The sequence below is a fragment of the Labeo rohita genome, unplaced genomic scaffold, assembly GCF_022985175.1.
Source record: "Labeo rohita strain BAU-BD-2019 unplaced genomic scaffold, IGBB_LRoh.1.0 scaffold_30, whole genome shotgun sequence".
NCBI lineage: Eukaryota > Metazoa > Chordata > Actinopteri > Cypriniformes > Cyprinidae > Labeo > Labeo rohita.
In genome coordinates this window covers 1,433,861-1,451,460 of record NW_026129217.1, presented here as the reverse complement: position 1 = coordinate 1,451,460, position 17,600 = coordinate 1,433,861, and the positions used below count along the sequence as shown (strand labels likewise).

The following is a 17,600-nucleotide window of genomic DNA, read 5'->3' as shown; positions in this document are numbered from 1 at the left end:
AAATAAATATACAATATTTGAGTTAATATTAATACAAGAGAATGGGTCTCTTGAAATGTATTCTTCACGAGCCACCACACGAAGGAGGTTTGGGATCTCAACCCAAGAGTCAAATTTGATCTTTTTCAAAACATTATTGTATCCACAAATCCCCACAAATAATAGAATAACAGACATAAACAATAGAAGCTGATATTCAACATAATACACTTTCATATTGCTGTTTTCCAGAGATGCAACATTGATCTCATTGATTGATCAACATTGAATGAAATGCCAAAATATGAATGTCTTATAATCATCGTAGTTCATTAGTTAAAAGTTGTAGGAGTCCGGTCTACTTTATTTTCACAAAATTAACAGTTGATTTATTACATTCGTCTGAATACAAAAAGGGCAAACACTTTCACTGGTTGTTGAATTGTTTTATTCCATATATATTGTTTTTCGGGGAAATCGTTCTAAACATAGACATGCTGCATCACTGCACAGCTCCTGATGATACAGAGGGCAAAACAACCAAGAGGTGAGAGATGTGAAGAACACAGAAACAAGGGAAATTCAGTAGTATGGAAGATTTCAGGAAACAGACATTATGTGCGTATCTCACTATTGTTTTTCTAACTGTATGAACATACATAACCAACCAAACTTCAGTATCATTATAATCACACTGACATTGCCTTACTCATTTTCAGTCATGTGGAAATACAGTACACAGGTTATTTTATGACGGTCATGTTAACCCTGACAAACGCGTTTTGTGCGCATATTATATACACACACATACAGGAGCTGACCAAACAACATAAACAACAAACAATATATTAATATAAAGGCTCTAATACACAACAGGACCCTTTTCCCTTCACACAGAACCTTTAGTGAAATCTTTTAATGCCTGTGTAGTGGGATCCTGCATCTCAGGATTGAGGCGAGAACTAGCCTTAGGCAAACGTAGATACAAATGTGTCATCAATACATTACAAGTGAGCTTCTCATTGTACTCTAGGATAATAGTTACCTTCAAATACTGTCTGTGCCATAAAACCATACATGTTAGTGTTCAGGAAGGTAACTTTTAACAGTTTAACTAACTTACTGCTCCACCATGACAGTAGTTGATCTAAAAGAAAAAAAAGTAACCATTGACGGAGGAAGTTCATGCTAGTGTGTGCTATAGCACCCCTTGCGACAGTTCTGAGAATGCAACATGTAAAGTACTTGCATTGTGTTACGAACTGCACTTTGACACATCAAATGCAAAAACGCAGTGTGTATGCTCACATGGACGTTTAAGCAAGGTAGAAATCTAATGCTATGTCCTTCAGAACCTCTGTAAATTGATGATAGATACTGGGGATGAGATGACATGACACCTGTTTGATTGGATCCTGCTGTTTATGGAGGCACATTCCAACTATCCCAGTTTGACTATTTGCAGCATTTGCTATCAAGATGTTTGACTGTAAATTAGGTTAATAAGGGACTGGTAGATCACAGTAAAGGGGTCATGACAACTTACTGAATTTTGATATTTGCAATGTTGAAGCCTTTATAGTACAGTCAGCCCAAATTAAATTTTGTGCATATCCAGATGGAATCTGATTTGAATAACTGACTGTCCACACATAGCCCTTTTCCACCAGCGTGAACTGGGCGCTAGTTCAGAGCCAGTGCAGTGACGGTTCGGAGCTGGTGCGCCTTTTAAAAACTGGTTTGTCTTTCCACAAGCTAGAGAGACACCACAGAGCCAGAACTCACATCAGTGAATAAGTCTCATCTTTCCCAGCAACGCTAGCGTGGCAGGGCCAAACACAAACACCTAACTAGCATGAGATGCATCAGTGCCATGCAGAACACCCAGCTTTCGTCCTGCTGGTCATGGTAACCCAGCCCCTTTCTTCTGGACCAGCAATGTTTTGGTGCAATATGCAAGTATAAATGAAACAAAGTTGCAAAACTGACTCATTTTCAATGTGTTAGCATTGGATCACCTTTACGGATCATCCAATGGCAATTTTGAGTGTAAACTGGACACACCAGTAAGTGGTGAGGTGCCAGAGTAACAGCCCGAGAACTTTGTAGTTCTGGTCTCGGTATCATCTCAGTGAGAATTTATTACAATCTCCTTATGCACAGTGAGATGATTTTATTAATCGGATGAGAAATTTTGAACCCAGAGCAAAAAACTGCTGTTTCAAATGCATCTAGATGAATCTAGACAGGCGTGTATGCAGGCTGCAGTACTTATTTTGTTTTTATAGAGCTGATTCATTAGTTTTTTTTATATACTGTACAGCAGTATATAAAATATAATTGGTTGTCCAACTCCTGGAGGGCCACAGTCCTGCAGAGGTCAACTCCAACCCCAATTAAACACCTGAACCAGCTAATTGAGGTCTTCAGGATCATTAGAAACATCCACGTAGGTGTGCTGGGCCAAGTTGGCGTTGACTCTGCAGGACAGTGGCTCTCCAGGAGCAGGATTGGACACTGCTGATAGCTATATTCGATTGGTTGCCATTATTCAATTCTGCAATTGCAAATCTATATGCATCATAATGAGCCTACAAGGAGGAGCATCGAAATCCATTCAAATGGACAGAGACAGATATGCTCAAGTATGTCATGACCCCTTTAACAATTAATATCACAGTTCTCCTCCTTAACCTCTTATTGCTTTGAAACTCACATATTAAAGTGCTAATTGGCTGTTTTACTGTTAGTATATTTTAGGCCTTTGTTCTTTGGGTTAAATGCACTTATGCTTAAAGAAAAAATGAAATATTAATAAATATAGAAAAAGGTTCATATAACTATTAGCTCTCTCGCCCAGTCCTGGTCACGCTGTGGCTGGTTATTGAGAGTTTAGGCTTGATACCATGTTAAGATGAACTACTCTCTACAATGAAACCAAAACTAAGCAAAAAGACCTTTTAACCTCAACACCAAATCTATACTCGTCTACAGTGATCAGTAAAGTCTCAGGAAACTCAGGTGTGCAACAGTGAACCACAAATTGGGTTCTGGGTTACGGTTCACACCGGCTCCAGAAATCCATCTTTTATGGAAATAATCTGCCATTGATGACGTGTAATTTACATCTTTGCATTCTCAGAGTATACTGAGTGTACAGCACATTATTTGCCTTTTGCACCTTGTATAACAAGGGGAGGAGGGTGGAATCGAACTCTGAATTGGACCAAGCAATCAAACAAGTGTTCACACTTGGTTTTGTGAAAACAACCTAATACTGAACTGTAATATATATATTCGTTCTTGTGATTGGTTTAGTGGTTTAGGACTCTGCATGCATAACTATAAAAGGAAATCATAGTTATTCTCTACAACTCACTGTCCCTTTTGGAAGGTTACAGCACAGTAGAAGGAGCAAACATCAATGACAAAAACACTTTCCGAACACAGCTGGTTAAGCACATTGTCACTCTCGTAGGAAAAAACATCAAGAAAGAGACCCATCTGAAAAATGAACTGACCAGATGCTCTTACCACAGTTCTCTGATCTCTGATACTGTGGCCATGTACATACTGCAGTCGTCACTTTTTTTCAGTGCCTAAAGGGACAGTTCACCCAAAAATGAAAATTTTGTCATCCCCATACTCAGCTTCTTTGAAACACACAAAATATATTTCATCTCTTTTTGTAAATAAAATAAAAATCTATGTGAATTTAAACATTTCGAAGTAATCCATACAACTCTAATTATTTAAATCACATTTCTGGATTACTGTTATTTTGTTTTGGGGGCTTGAAATCTCTGAACTACATTGACTAAATAATATGTAGCCTACTTGGGCTCTAATGTTATTTAGGCTAAAAAAAAAGTTAAGACACACTCACGAAAACATATTAACAAACCAAAAATCAACCTATTAACAGTGATATAGTCATCAAGCACTCTAACTTGTGTGGGTAGCTTCCCACATTAGGAGTTTTCACCCCTAAAACTTTGCAGTGTGTATATGGCCATTTAGAGTTGCAGTTTTACAATGATGATTCAGACTGGCAAGCCTAATCTGAATTACATTAACACTCCACCCCTTGTCCTCTCCTTCCTGCTTTGCTTTGTCATCGTAGTTATTTCCACTGGGATCTGTCCAGTAGTAGTAGGTATTTGAAGGTTAATTGTATAACTGTTAGAGCAGAGCTCAAAACTGATTAAATATTTCGCAGCTCCAGTGGCGAAACGCAAGAATAATTTGATGTATAAAAATACAGCCCATTTGCAACGAGGTGTCGCTTAGAATCGAGTGAGATTTAAGCTAAAGAGTCCATAGAAGAATGCTAAAGATTTGTCACAGCATGTTGCGTAGGGCTTGGCACTACAGTTGCACGCCAGTCATTCATACACAGACAACTCACGAAATAAAAATAGTTTGACCAGAGAAACCGAAGTACTGTGTCCAGTTATCACAGAATGATAAAATGTCCAAGTTTTACTGCACAATCACAACTGCAGTACAGACAGATCTGTCACTTCTTCATGTAACATACAGAGCCCGATATGACTTCAGGGTGAACCTGAAGCCAGAGCAAGATAAATACTTAGGTGTATTTGAGATCATGATAAAATTAAAATACTGTTGGAATGGAAAGCGGTTTTGATGGAGAAAAACTGCATCAATACTTTTACCAGAACACTAACTCAAAATCACTACAGCTATTGATGGTGCAAAGAGTTGTCCAGATTTAACAGCCTTCTATCATGCTTGTCAAATTGCTCTCTCTCACACGCACACACATACATACACCCCATTATCCGAGTCCTTTCAGTGTCACTGGAGCATTGGCGGCATTCAGTCCGCATTCACAGATTTTTTTTACAGTGCAGGAGCTTACACCACTTTTCCCATTCACCCTTCTCCCAGACTCCTCCTTTACCAAAGCTGCCTTCCCGTGTATGTTGGAGGTGCGGATGGAACCTGTAGCAATACGAAACAAAATTAGCCAGTTAGAAGCAGGCATGATTACAGACAAGACATTTACATAAGATAAGTGGTGTTTCATAAGTGGGAAAAACACCTCTTAGGGTGTGTCTACACTTGTAGTTTGTTTCTCTTGGTTCGCTAAGTCTGGACCAAAAAAGAAAATTATACATTTGACCCTGGTCTGCTTAGTGTTCACACTGGCATTTTTGACTGTGAACATAAAGATACTGAATCTAAAGGCATAGTGATGCATTCACAACATGATTGGTCGGGTTGAGTGATGCCTTTTCGTGACAGAACTTACTAAACACCCCAAACAATAGGAAAAGGTGTGTTCTAATTAAAGCAGTGCTGTGCACATCATTGGTGTATGGCAGGGGTCACCAGATCCGGTCCTGGAGGGCCGGTGTCCCTGCAGAGTTTAGCTCCAACTCTTATCAAACACACCTGAACCAGCTAATCAAGGTCTTACTAGGTATACTTGAAACTTCCAGGCAGGTGTGTTGAGGAAAGTTGGAGGTAAACTCTGCAGGACACCGGCCCTCCAGGACCGGTTCTGGTGACCCCTGGTGTATGGTATTAATTACCAATTCGAATACACCGAATGACGTCTGCTGGACTAAGCGTGCTTATTGTTGGCTGTTCATGTTTTTATTTTCACCACCTGAAAACTCACAAAGAGCATATAAAATGCACTTCACCTTCTCATTGTTCTACCTTTGTCCTCTGCTCATTTTGTTTTGGATACACAGCTCGTTCCACGTCGTCAAATCATACAATATAGCATTGCATCTTGTCATTAGATGTTGTTTTTGTTTCTTTTTTAAGTATTTGGTCCATGTTGCATTCATATTTCATTCGAACTGCACCAGAGTGGGACCGGTTTCTTGCCATCAAGTGACGCCTTTGGCTTGCACAGTTGAGGTTTAAAAGACACTTTTTGATTTTATGGCACTAACATTATTGGATGAGAACAAATCTTGAACTAAATTTAGCTGAATAATGACACTACTGTCTTCAGTAGAGCTGCTTACAGCTGAATTGAACTTGTTTCATAATGAAATTTACACAGTTTTTGACCTGAACTGAAGCAACACTAAACTGGCTGGAGTTCAATAATGACACTACCGTCTTGCCACTAGCAGCTTTACAGCAGAAGTGGAAGTTCTGAAGTTGGTGTTGGTGCAAATGGTCCTGTCAATCTGGAACATGCAGATGGAGAAGCCGTGAAGAGAAGGCTTGCTTCCATGTGTGATGTAAGCTTGTTGTTATTTTTGCCATTTCCAAATTCCCCCAACTTTCCTTGTTTCAGAATTTGGAACTCTTCTCTTTTTTTCCACTTTTTGTTCTTTCAGTTTGCTCCGGGACCAGCCGTGGCCTAATGGTTAGTGAGTCAAGCTTGTAACCGAAAGGTTTCTTGCACAGACCAATTGTTTTGTGTTTTAACACCTCAGTGGATTGCTCGAGCCACAGGGTTTAATTTGGGTTTGTCTGTGTATGTTTTTTTTTGACATTATTATTAAGAATTCTCTGTATGAACTCTAAAATTTCTCTAGTCATTTCTCACAATTGCAACTGAGAATAGTATGGCAATGGTACTACCCAGCCTTTACTCAAATCTTTCCCATGAGGTTTGAGTTGCTGCTCGACTGAAGGAGCACAGTTTTTCATCTTTGTTCTTCTGAAAGTCTGACTGTCCAGGTCTGTAGCTTGATAGGTCTACCTGACTTGTGACATGTGTTTTAGTATTGGTATTTTACCTGGGGGTAAGCAGATAAACATCAAATTTTCATTTTGGGTGAACCATCCCTTTACGCTGGTCCTTAGCTGGTCACGAGCAGATTACGTGCTGGTCCTAAGCTAAGAACCAGCTTAAACCAGCTCATGACCAGCTAAGGACCAGATTAAACCAGCTCAAACCAGCAGACCTGATTCAAAACATACCTAACCAGCATATGCTGGATTTTTCTACAGGGAAATCAGAGTTATAACTGACTATAGTGCACAGTTTGATGGAGTATCTCTCAGTAATGTACTGCTGTCTGGCCCTGACCTTCACAATATCCTGTGTCCTCATAAAGATTTCAAAAGGATCCTGTCACTGTTATAGCTGAATAACAGCAGATGTTTCACTGCTTCTTGGTCTGTGAAGACTGTGATGTTTTACACTTTCCGTGGCACTGTGACAGTGATTTGACTAAAGAGTGTGTGGAAATTCATTGATCAGCTCTTCCTCTCCAGGAAATGGCTTTAAGGCATTATTTACAGAGGAAGAGCTGATCAATGTACTTAAAAATGGCACAATAGATGCTAGCTGTCTCAAAGCGGAGGCTTCATAAAATAACTGCAAACAGGGAAAAATAATGGACACCTTCTCCAATAAAGAATATCAAGTGCCTTGTATATATCAAGTCAAATGTAAAGGTGGCAAGGAACTCCATCAGTTGACAGATACGGAGGGGGGAAAATGTTTAGAAATGGGACCAGTTCTCATCTGGCTTAAGAGAATAAACATTGTGTGACTTATCATTCCAGGCTGCATCACAAGTCACATTTCTGCTCCTTCTGCTTGAAGATCGTTCATTGTGTACTTCAAGTCTTTACACTATGTGCTATTCATACTTCTACAACCAGCCTATTCTCAGAGGAACAATCCAGTTTGTTTTTTGTTTTTCAAAATGACTTTAATGCCGTCGTCTTTGTGGTAGCTGGTGATGTCTGGTTTGGCTTTTGAACTGGTTCTGCACTCACATTTGCACATTGCCCCATTCTCTTTGAGCTGAAATATTGCTCTTGTTTAGATAAATGTTAGCTCAGCTTCTGACAAGGCTTTGGCTGTAGTGCTGCATTGTTGGCAGGTTTTGTTCTATTTATAGTTGGGTCAAGGCAAAGAAAACAATTTCCTCCTTCCACCAAAGAGACATTTACACTCTTCCATATTACATCACTCATCATTTAAGAACCAAATGTTTGTGAGAAATGTTGGAATTGGAAAATCTGGCAAAATCAATGGTATGACCAAAAACTCAAAACTTTTAAGTCTAATTGTAAAATGGCACTGAATAAAGGTACAGTATATGGCACATTCTATCATTGGGCGTATATACATTAACAAAAATAAATAAAACCGCAAAGTTTTTTTTATTATATATTCATGTGATATTCTCAAGATCACTAAGTAAAATAACTTTTTATCATAAATCTGATTTAACACCTCTTACAATTACCAAAATGATTTATGCAAAGCTCCAACCTTTGCATGTATAAAATATACCTTGAAAGGATTCATAATTCACAATTTTTCATAATTTAATCTTTTGTGTCAAACAGTTCATTCTCATCAATGAACAAGGTCATCAGTGGCTGATTGCACAGACACTATTGGAAGAGAACTGAACTGGACAATGACATCACTAAATCAACAATCAACTGACTTTAACACAAGAGAACAACAGTCCATTTTTCAGGTATTGACAAACTATAGGGTCCTCTGCACCGTGTAATTCTAGGAACTAGCCTGCAGAGTGTTTCCTAGAGAAGCAATTTCTCCCTCAAGCAGTTTTTGTGGTTGCATTCGCACTGGCAGCAGGAACTATGCTGAGTGGCCAACAGCAACGTCTTTATTCGCAGCATTTACAAACGTCAACAAGCGGTGAATGAAGGTTGGCATGATCTGAGCCATTTTTGTGTCGTAGGCTTCATGATAACGGAGATGGAATGTAAATGCACTCTTTATTTGATTAAAAGAGCACGAAAATTGGAACTGGTTCATTTGAAAGTAGACCTTTCACTCTCTATAGATATATTTTTCATTTCTGTAGGGCAAGGATATAGGAGTTTTGAAGTTCAGAAAGTGCATCCTGTTTGCTTTATTTTACAAAAGTGCAACATTTTGTTGCCATTGTGAGTGCACACATATAAACGTAGAGTCTTTACAGATTTGAAGGTTGCATTACTTTTTTCCGTATGACCAAAAATGACGGATTATTTTAAGAGCAAGTGACCACACCGGTGCCTCCATCTGTCATGCAGTAAACGGGCTAATCTTCAACTTCCACACTCTGCACCGACTCTTCAGTAACATACATTTTTTGCTTAACATTAGATTGAGTGGCCATGTAAAGTTGCTACCACATACAGGTCCTTTTCAAAAAATTAGCATATTGTGATAAAGTTCATTATTTTTTGTAATGTACTGATAAACATTAGACTTTCATATATTTTAGATTCATTACACACAACTGAAGTAGTTTCAAGCCTTTTATTGTTTTAATATTGATGATTTTGGCATACAGCTCATGAAAACCCAAAATTCCTATCTCAAAAAATTAGCATATCATGAAAAGGTTCTCTAAACGAGCTATTAACCTAATCATCTGAATCAACTAATTAACTCTAAACACCTGCAAAAGATTCCTGAGGCTTTTAAAAACTCCCAGCCTGGTTCATTACTCAAAACCGCAATCATGGGTAAGACTGCCGACCTGACTGCTGTCCAGAAGGCCATCATTGACACCCTCAAGCAAAAGGGTAAGACACAGAAAGAAATTTCTGAACGAATAGGCTGTTCCCAGAGTGCTGTATCAAGGCACCTCAGTGGGAAGTCTGTGGGAAGGAAAAGTGTGGCAGAAAACGCTGCACAACGAGAAGAGGTGACCGGACCCTGAGGAATAGTGTGGAGAAGGACCGATTCCAGACCTTGGGGAACCTGCGGAAGCAGTGGACTGAGTCTGGAGTAGAAACATCCAGAGCCACCGTGTACAGGCGTGTGCAGGAAATGGGCTACAGGTGCCGCATTCCCCAGGTCAAGCCACTTTTGAACCAGAAACAGCGGCAGAAGCGCCTGACCTGGGCTACAGAGAAGCAGCACTGGACTGTTGCTCAGTGGTCCAAAGTACTTTTTTCGGATGAAAGCAAATTTTGCATGTCATTCGGAAATCAAGGTGCCAGAGTCTGGAGGAAGACTGGGGAGAGGGAAATGCCAAAATGCCTGAAGTCCAGTGTCAAGTACCCACAGTCAGTGATGGTTTGGGGTGCCATGTCAGCTGCGGTCAATGCAGCTAGCTATCAGGAGATTTTGGAGCACTTCATGCTTCCATCTGCTGAAGCTTTATGGAGATGAAGATTTCATTTTTCAGCACGACCTGGCACCTGCTCACAGTGCCAAAACCACTGGTAAATGGTTTACTGACCATGGTATTACTGTGCTCAATTGGCCTGCCAACTCTCCTGACCTGAACCCCATAGAGAATCTGTGGGATATTGTGAAGAGAAAGTTGAGAGACGCAAGACCCAACACTCTGGATGAGCTTAAGGCCGCTATCGAAGCATCCTGGGCCTCCATAACACCTCAGCAGTGCCACAGGCTGATTGCCTCCATGCCACGCCGCATTGAAGCAGTCATTTCTGCAAAAGGATTCCCGACCAAGTATTGAGTGCATAACTGAACATAATTATTTGAAGGTTGACTTTTTTTTGTATTAAAAACACTTTTCTTTTATTGGTCGGATGAAATATGCTAATTTTTGAGATAGGAATTTTGGGTTTTCATGAGCTGTATGCCAAAATCATCAATATTAAAACAATAAAAGGCTTGAAACTACTTCAGTTGTGTGTAATGAATCTAAAATATATGAAAGTCTAATGTTTATCAGTACATTACAGAAAATAATGAACTTTATCACAATATGCTAATTTTTTGAAAAGGACCTGTACATCTTTCAGATGAAAAGCCATGTTTGAGGTTGATGAACAATAGATGAGCATTTGGATGTCCTGCCCCTATGTACTATATTACCACATAGACCAGCTGTTAACCATCTGTCCGTCACGGACTGTTTGACTTCACCACTTTCAGTGGATTTTTTTTTTTCTGCAACTAAGTGACTAATAACATTTTTTTCTTCTCGTCAACTAATGGTTAGTTGTCTATTAGGGGGCAGCCGTAGTTCCAACAAAACTCTTTTTGACCCTACTCTAAAGTAGGAGCTACTTTAATTCCTCCAAACAAAGTTCACAGAACTAAATACATTCCTAGTTCCTGCGGTGCAAACACGCCAAAAAGCAGGTACTTCTGCCAATAGTTCTAGGAACTATGAAAAGGTTCCTCCGGTGCAAAGGGCCCTTCATTGTAGAGCTGCTTTGACACAATCTGTATTGTATAAATCACTGTAAAAATAAAGGTAATGATAGTTTTTTTTTTCACCTCTAGAGGGCATGTTATACTCCCAGATAGCACACGTACATCTGCAAGATATCTGTTAAAGATGGAGCTAAACTCTGCATGACAGTGGCCCTCCAGGACCAGAGTTGTCCAGCCCTTCTATAGGACCAAAGACTTAAAACTGACTCATATATACAGACCTCTAATTTATGACATATTCAGTTCTGGGATGCGTTTCCCAAAAACATCATTAGCTAACTGTGGTCACATGTTCCACTGAACTGTATTTGTAAAGATGGAACTCGCTAGCATAGTTGCTTTTGGGAAACACACCCTTGATCTACTGTCCCAATAGATAGCAAAAAAAGAAATCTTCAATATGCAGTTTTGACACGGCTTGTTTCAAGCTTGAGTGGGTCAATTACTTTTCTCAAACATGTCAAATTTTTACAGGTTTGTTTACTTGGTCTATTTATAAAAATATAAAAGTTATGTACTCACTGCTCCTCCATTTAGTATCATGGTCATCTCAGTTGGTTGGTAGACGTTACTTCTGAAGGGTGCGCTGGGTCTTGTCCCTGTGTTGCCATTATGATGGCTACCACTTCTCAACCCTACAACAATAGAGGATGGATGTTAGGATCTGTTTAATGTATATTAAATGAGATCTTAATCTTTGTGCCTAGCTGTACCTGCAGCATTTTCATCAAACGCATATCCCTGGTTCTCCACAAACTGCCTGTGTGAAAGTGGGATGTCCTCGTCAAGGCTGGCCTCTCTCATGCGTGATGAATTCTGAGATGTGTCAAAATAGTCTGGAGCTGAAGGCTGAGGTGGTGATCGAAGACAGGCATGGGCTTCAGGAACAGCATGGCACAGCAATAACAACCAACCCTGTGCTACCAGCGCCACAGCCAATGCTGGATCGTCCCAGTCCGGAGACTTCCCAAGAACACTGTTTCCATAGATGTAGAAGCCAACCCAAGCCACCCACAGGAGAATGGACAGAAAGCAGGAGACTAGAAGCCACACGACATTGCAGTGCCATTGTCGTGCCTTTCCACACAGTGCTAATGCTGCAGTTACTAGGGAAGCCAGCAGGAGCGCTACCACATAAACACAAGCGAGTGCAAAGTCCAGTGGCTGATACTCGCAAGCCGGGTTACCCTCCCGCAGCACTGTTAAAAGAAGCCACTCTGCAGCAATGATACCTTGTACTGCTGATAACCCTAGAGCTAGTCCAACAAGGGCGCACCCACCAGGGCTACGAGACTCGCGCGCCAGCCTACGCAGCCTCAAGCCCTGTGCTAACATGCAGGCAAAGCAGAGTGAGAAAAACAAACCCCAGAGGGCACGTCGCACCACACAAATGCTCTCGTTATGCTCGATAAGGTATGCAAAGCTAAGCCCAAACAGCCCAATAATGCCCATTAACAGTAAGAGAATTGGACCGATGCCACTTCGCTTTGGTGCCTCGGTCACTGAGTGCAGCCGACACAGTAGCACCATCAACAGTAACATGGCAGCTAACACGCCAGCCGCTGCTACGACCTCCACCACCACGCCCCATATAGCATCCAGGTCACATAAGAGAGTGTATGGTCTTGGAGGTCCAAATCTGCAGCCAAATGGGACCGTCGGCTTATCATCTTGAGACAAACTCACTCCCAGCCCAGTGAGCAGCAGGAACGCGACATGAAATAATGACATCTGAGAAAGAAAGAAAACGAGAATGAGTCAATCTTAGTCTTTATACAATTTACATTTTAAACACACACATATAGTGGTCCAAAAATGTAATTGGTCACCTAAGTCCCATTTCAAGTGTGGATGTCATTGCATTATATCAAATATTATTTGCAAATGACTGCAAATGAACTTTTTTCTGAGGCTTTTTGATCCCATTATGCATTTGAAATGAATTATTAGTGGTTTTTTTTTTGGAGATCTCCAACAATGGGTTTACATACAAAGAACAAAACAACACAAAACTTTAATTCATAATATACATTTTACATCACCTCAATTCTCAAATAATCTGAAACAATTTGTTCTAAGATTTAAAAAAAAGCCTTCCTTTCCATGAGCCTACTCTTCTCTGATTGGTCAGATGGGTCAGTCTGTTGTGATTGGTCTACAATTTATAATGTGTGTTGGAAACAAAGTGGCCATTGCTATATCTGACTTTTAGCATCGAAGGCTTCCTCAATCCTCAGTGATTGAAAACACTTTAAAGTAACATAACGATGGTGTAGTTCGGGTTCCTCAAATCTTGCCCTGGAGCCCCATTGAAAAAAAACAACAAAAAAAACACCGCTAATGCTGGTTAGTAGGGATGGTGAAATGCGAATCGAGAAATGATTCAGCATTGATTAGAGAATTTCCAAACACATCGCAATTTTTCTTTCTCAAATCGATTCTGAGCTTAGTTTTGAACAGCAAATGCACTGATTGCTTTAGAAACAGCCGTGCTCCGCTTGTTTCCAAATTCTTACATGCACTTGAACCTAAAATAATCATTTATACAATTTGAAAAGGTTGAAGCGAATTACAAGGGTGTTCACAGTGGGCTGCGTTTACAATAATCTTACGTCATAAAAACATTCTGAGCCGAGGTGAAGTTACGCACAAGTTCTCTTCAGCGGTCTTCTTCATGAGCATTTGAGTGTGCAGATAAAAACTAGATTAGAGCGCCATCTGCAGTTACAATTTAAGCTCAGAATTGATTCCCAAGAGAATGGCGATGCATGAATCAATTTATAAAACTCTGCAGGAAAGTGGATCTTTTTGACCAGATTTGAGGATAACTAAATGATAATGATAATGAAAAAATGATAAATGAATATGATGAAATGATGATAATGGAAAAACTAGTTGGAAGGTCCACTGGAAGGACAAATTGACCCGTCGCAAAAACCTGCCCTCTTTAGTTACTGTTGCCATGTCCAACAAACAAGTTTAAAGTACACTAAAAAGTTAATCCTGTCTGATTTATTGGTCAAACAGAATGGCGGATTTGGCGTTCTGATTAGTCAGATCGCCTGTCAGTAAAGCGGTTTGCGAAGGGTGAATTAAGCAGGAATGTTTCTCAGTAGTAAGGATTTTCTTAGATTGTTAAAAGATGTTTTATGAAGTAAATGTGTAATTCCTCTACATCAGCATTAACAAGTGTATTTCCAATAACAAACCAATGTATATATTTATAATTTGTTGAGGTGAATGTGTACGAACTACAACAGAATGTCCCAGCTAAATACGACAGACAATCTGCATTAATTTGCAGTAATGAGAGATATCCATGTGAAGCAGTCATTAGTAAAATGATAGGAAGGTTGACATTCTACTGCTGTGGTATCATTGTAAAAATTGATTTTAACCACAGGCTCTTCACATCCTCAACTTTTGGGATTGTAAACAATGAAAATCTGAACAGCATCACAACGCAAGCCACAAACTAATGTTTTTGAAGGCATATCAAAGTAGACATTGTTTGCAGGGAGCTTCGCAAACAGCTTGACTGACAGGCGATCTGACCAATCAGAACGCTGAATCCACCATTCTGTCCGACACACAAATTAGACAGGAGAGTAGATTTACATTGGTGGACTGAAACTTGAAACTTTGTGTGTATTGACATCTTTCTGTGGTTTAAATAAAATACGTTCTATTGTTCATTCATGCTTTTGTTTGTAACCTGCTCTGTCTTGTCTGTTGGTAACTAAGGAGGGCGGGTTTTTGCGAAGGGTCATTTTCTGAAGACTTGTTTGAGGCAGTTCAGAATAAGTTGTGTACTTTAATCTTTAAAACTTTGCAGAACATATACATAAAAAAAACTATATTACACACTGCATGAAAGGTTTTATTCAAAAAAGAATAATGGGGCCCTTCAAGCAACTTTCAAGGTAATTTTTAATGGCTGTATGAATCAGTCAGTTCTTATACTCCCTTCAAGTGCACCTGGGAAACTTCTTTTTGAAGATAACCATTTCTTTTTACATGGACAAATACTACAGAAGTCTTCTGTCATTTTTATAATATTTAGTTTATTATTACATTCTTTTTATTTCTCAGTTATTCATGCGTGGTATCTTACAAAAACATTTATTGCCCATAAAGCAACCTGACAAATGTGACTGATTGATTTGTTGTTTATAACAGGTATGGAAAAATGAGCGTCCTAGAGAACTGCCTAGTATTTAGCACCATACCCAATCAAACACACCTGAAATTTGCTGAAAAGGACTCACAATAATGATGTCCAAGATTAAGAATAAGCAATCAATTCATACTCCAAACACATTACAGCCAAAACATAAAGGCTGAATATTATTTTAGAGTTAAAGAAGAGAGGGGGTCAATAGTTCATTAGTACTGAATGCAATTTCATGCATTTACGTAACACAGATTCAGCAAAAATGCAGATACAGAGGTATGTATAATTACAATTTGAAGTCCATCTCGTGTGTTGTGTTTGGGACTTGGGTTCAATTCAGTGTCAGAATCTGGATACTCGCGCCCCATGTTTTGTCTTTTGTCATGAGCGCATGGTGGGGGTTCTTTGTCACAGTTTCCTGTGCTCTTGTGTTGTGTGTTTTGTTTGAGTACAGGGCCTTTGACCTTGTTTCAGCAGCTGTGCACTCTTGTCACATATTGTCATATTGTGTTGTCCAGTCTTGTGTTTTGTTGAACACATGGCTTGTGACTTTTTAGGGGTAACTATTACAGATTTAAAAGTAAGCATTTGTGACCCTGGACTGCAAAACCAGTCATAAGTGTAAATTTCTCAAAATTGAGATTTACACATCATCTGAAAGATGAATAAATAAACTTTCCACTGATGTATGGTTTGTTAGAAAAGGACAATATTTGGCTGAGATACAACTAATTGCAAATCTGGAATCTGATGGTGCAAAAAAAAAAAAAAAAAAAAAAAAAAAAATCAAAATACTGAGAAAATTGCTTTTAAAGTTGTCCAAATGAAGTTCTTAGCAATGCACATTACTACTCAAAAATAAAGTTTTTATATATTTACGGTGGGAAATTTACCAAATATCTTCATGGAACATGGTCTGTACTTAATATACTAATTATTTTGACCCATACAATATATTTTAGCTATTGCTACAAATACACCCATGCAACATAAGACTGGTTTTGTGGTCCAAGGTCACATATAGGGAATAAGAACAGTAAATTATAGTCCCATAGCGCTCAAATCATTTATGTGCAATTCATCTGTTTGCTTAAGCTATTCAGTATATCATTTATAATTGAACATATTCTTCTTGAAACATGTCAGTAATTCATAGGACCTAACTGACACAGCTCACAGCAAAAAGGGCTAGTCTTGCATTAAACTTCCAGGCTGGATGGGCCCCACTCCAGCCATGCTTATCACCTCGCTAATGTGCCAGTGCCCTGGACAAAGAGGTGATGATAAAGCAGCAGCAGGTGTGGATTTGTTTGTGTGCAGGCAGTCTTGCACTGATAAATTTATCTCTGTTACATCATGAAGACAAGCACAAAATCACTTTGGCAGCTTGGTTTAAATAAAAGTTGTTATATTTCCAAGACTTCTAATATGTCAAAAGATCATGGAAAATTTGGTTTTGTCAATTCACAACCCCTTTAGAGACCTAAAGAAAACATACAAGTATATATGGAGTATAAAAACGTTTAAACTAGTTTACTGAGAGTATACTTCAACATGTATTCAAGCAAGCAAAAAGATCAGAGTGATTTTGACAAGGGCCAAATAGTGATAAGTAGATGACTGGGTCAGAGTAACAGCAAAACGTTAAGTCGTAAGGGGTGTTAATGGTATGCAGTGGTTACAACCTACCAAAATTTGTGATAGGAAGGATAAGCATTGGTCATTGGTGCCAAAGTGTCATTGATGCATTCTGGAAGCAAAGGCTACACGGTCTTACTAGACAGTCTCATTCTAACATTTAATACTGAGCTGCACTGTAGAAGAACTGGACTACAAAGTCTTTAGGAGTGCTAGAAACTTCCTGGTAGGTGTGTTGGAGTTGGATGGAGCTAAACTGCCGGACAGTGGTGCTCCGAGACCTAAGTTTGACACACGTGATCTATGGGATGTGTAATACTAGTGTACAGAAAATTTGGACATTTGAACACACACACAAACAAAGTTATGGACTGCAGCACAAATATTGATAATATTCAATGATGTGTTGAATTCATTAGAATTAATCTCAAGTAAATTGTATTTTCTGAGCAATATCTGATCGTTTTTGGTCTGTTGGTAAATTTTATTTTGTGATTTTACTATATTAGAATATATGATGTCAACAGGAGAACATGATCACTGCACTTCATATTCTGTAGGTCTCTCTTTATGACAGCTTTCTAAGTAGCTGATGATCTGATTCATCAGTGGCCATTAAATAAGAGACATACAAAGTGCAGTATATTGGAATTGAAAAATCACTGCCTGAAACTTCAAATTGGTGAAATGTAG

The 17,600-nt window shown here is 39.2% G+C and overlaps 1 protein-coding gene across 2 annotated transcripts in view; it reads right to left on the bottom strand.

Moving 5' to 3' along the window:
- Positions 1-410: 410 nt before the first annotated feature.
- Positions 411-17,600, bottom strand: part of gprc5ba (G protein-coupled receptor, class C, group 5, member Ba) — a 34,937-nt gene continuing 17,747 nt past the window's right edge. For both annotated transcript variants that reach the window (XM_051102863.1, XM_051102864.1), the window contains 3 exons: positions 11,809-12,826; positions 11,618-11,730; positions 411-4,947 (listed from right to left, as the gene is read on the bottom strand). In XM_051102863.1, coding sequence (XP_050958820.1) covers positions 4,903-4,947; positions 11,618-11,730; positions 11,809-12,826 — 1,176 coding nt within the window. In that variant the 3' untranslated portion in view covers positions 411-4,902. The remainder of the gene's footprint in view (positions 4,948-11,617; positions 11,731-11,808; positions 12,827-17,600) is intronic.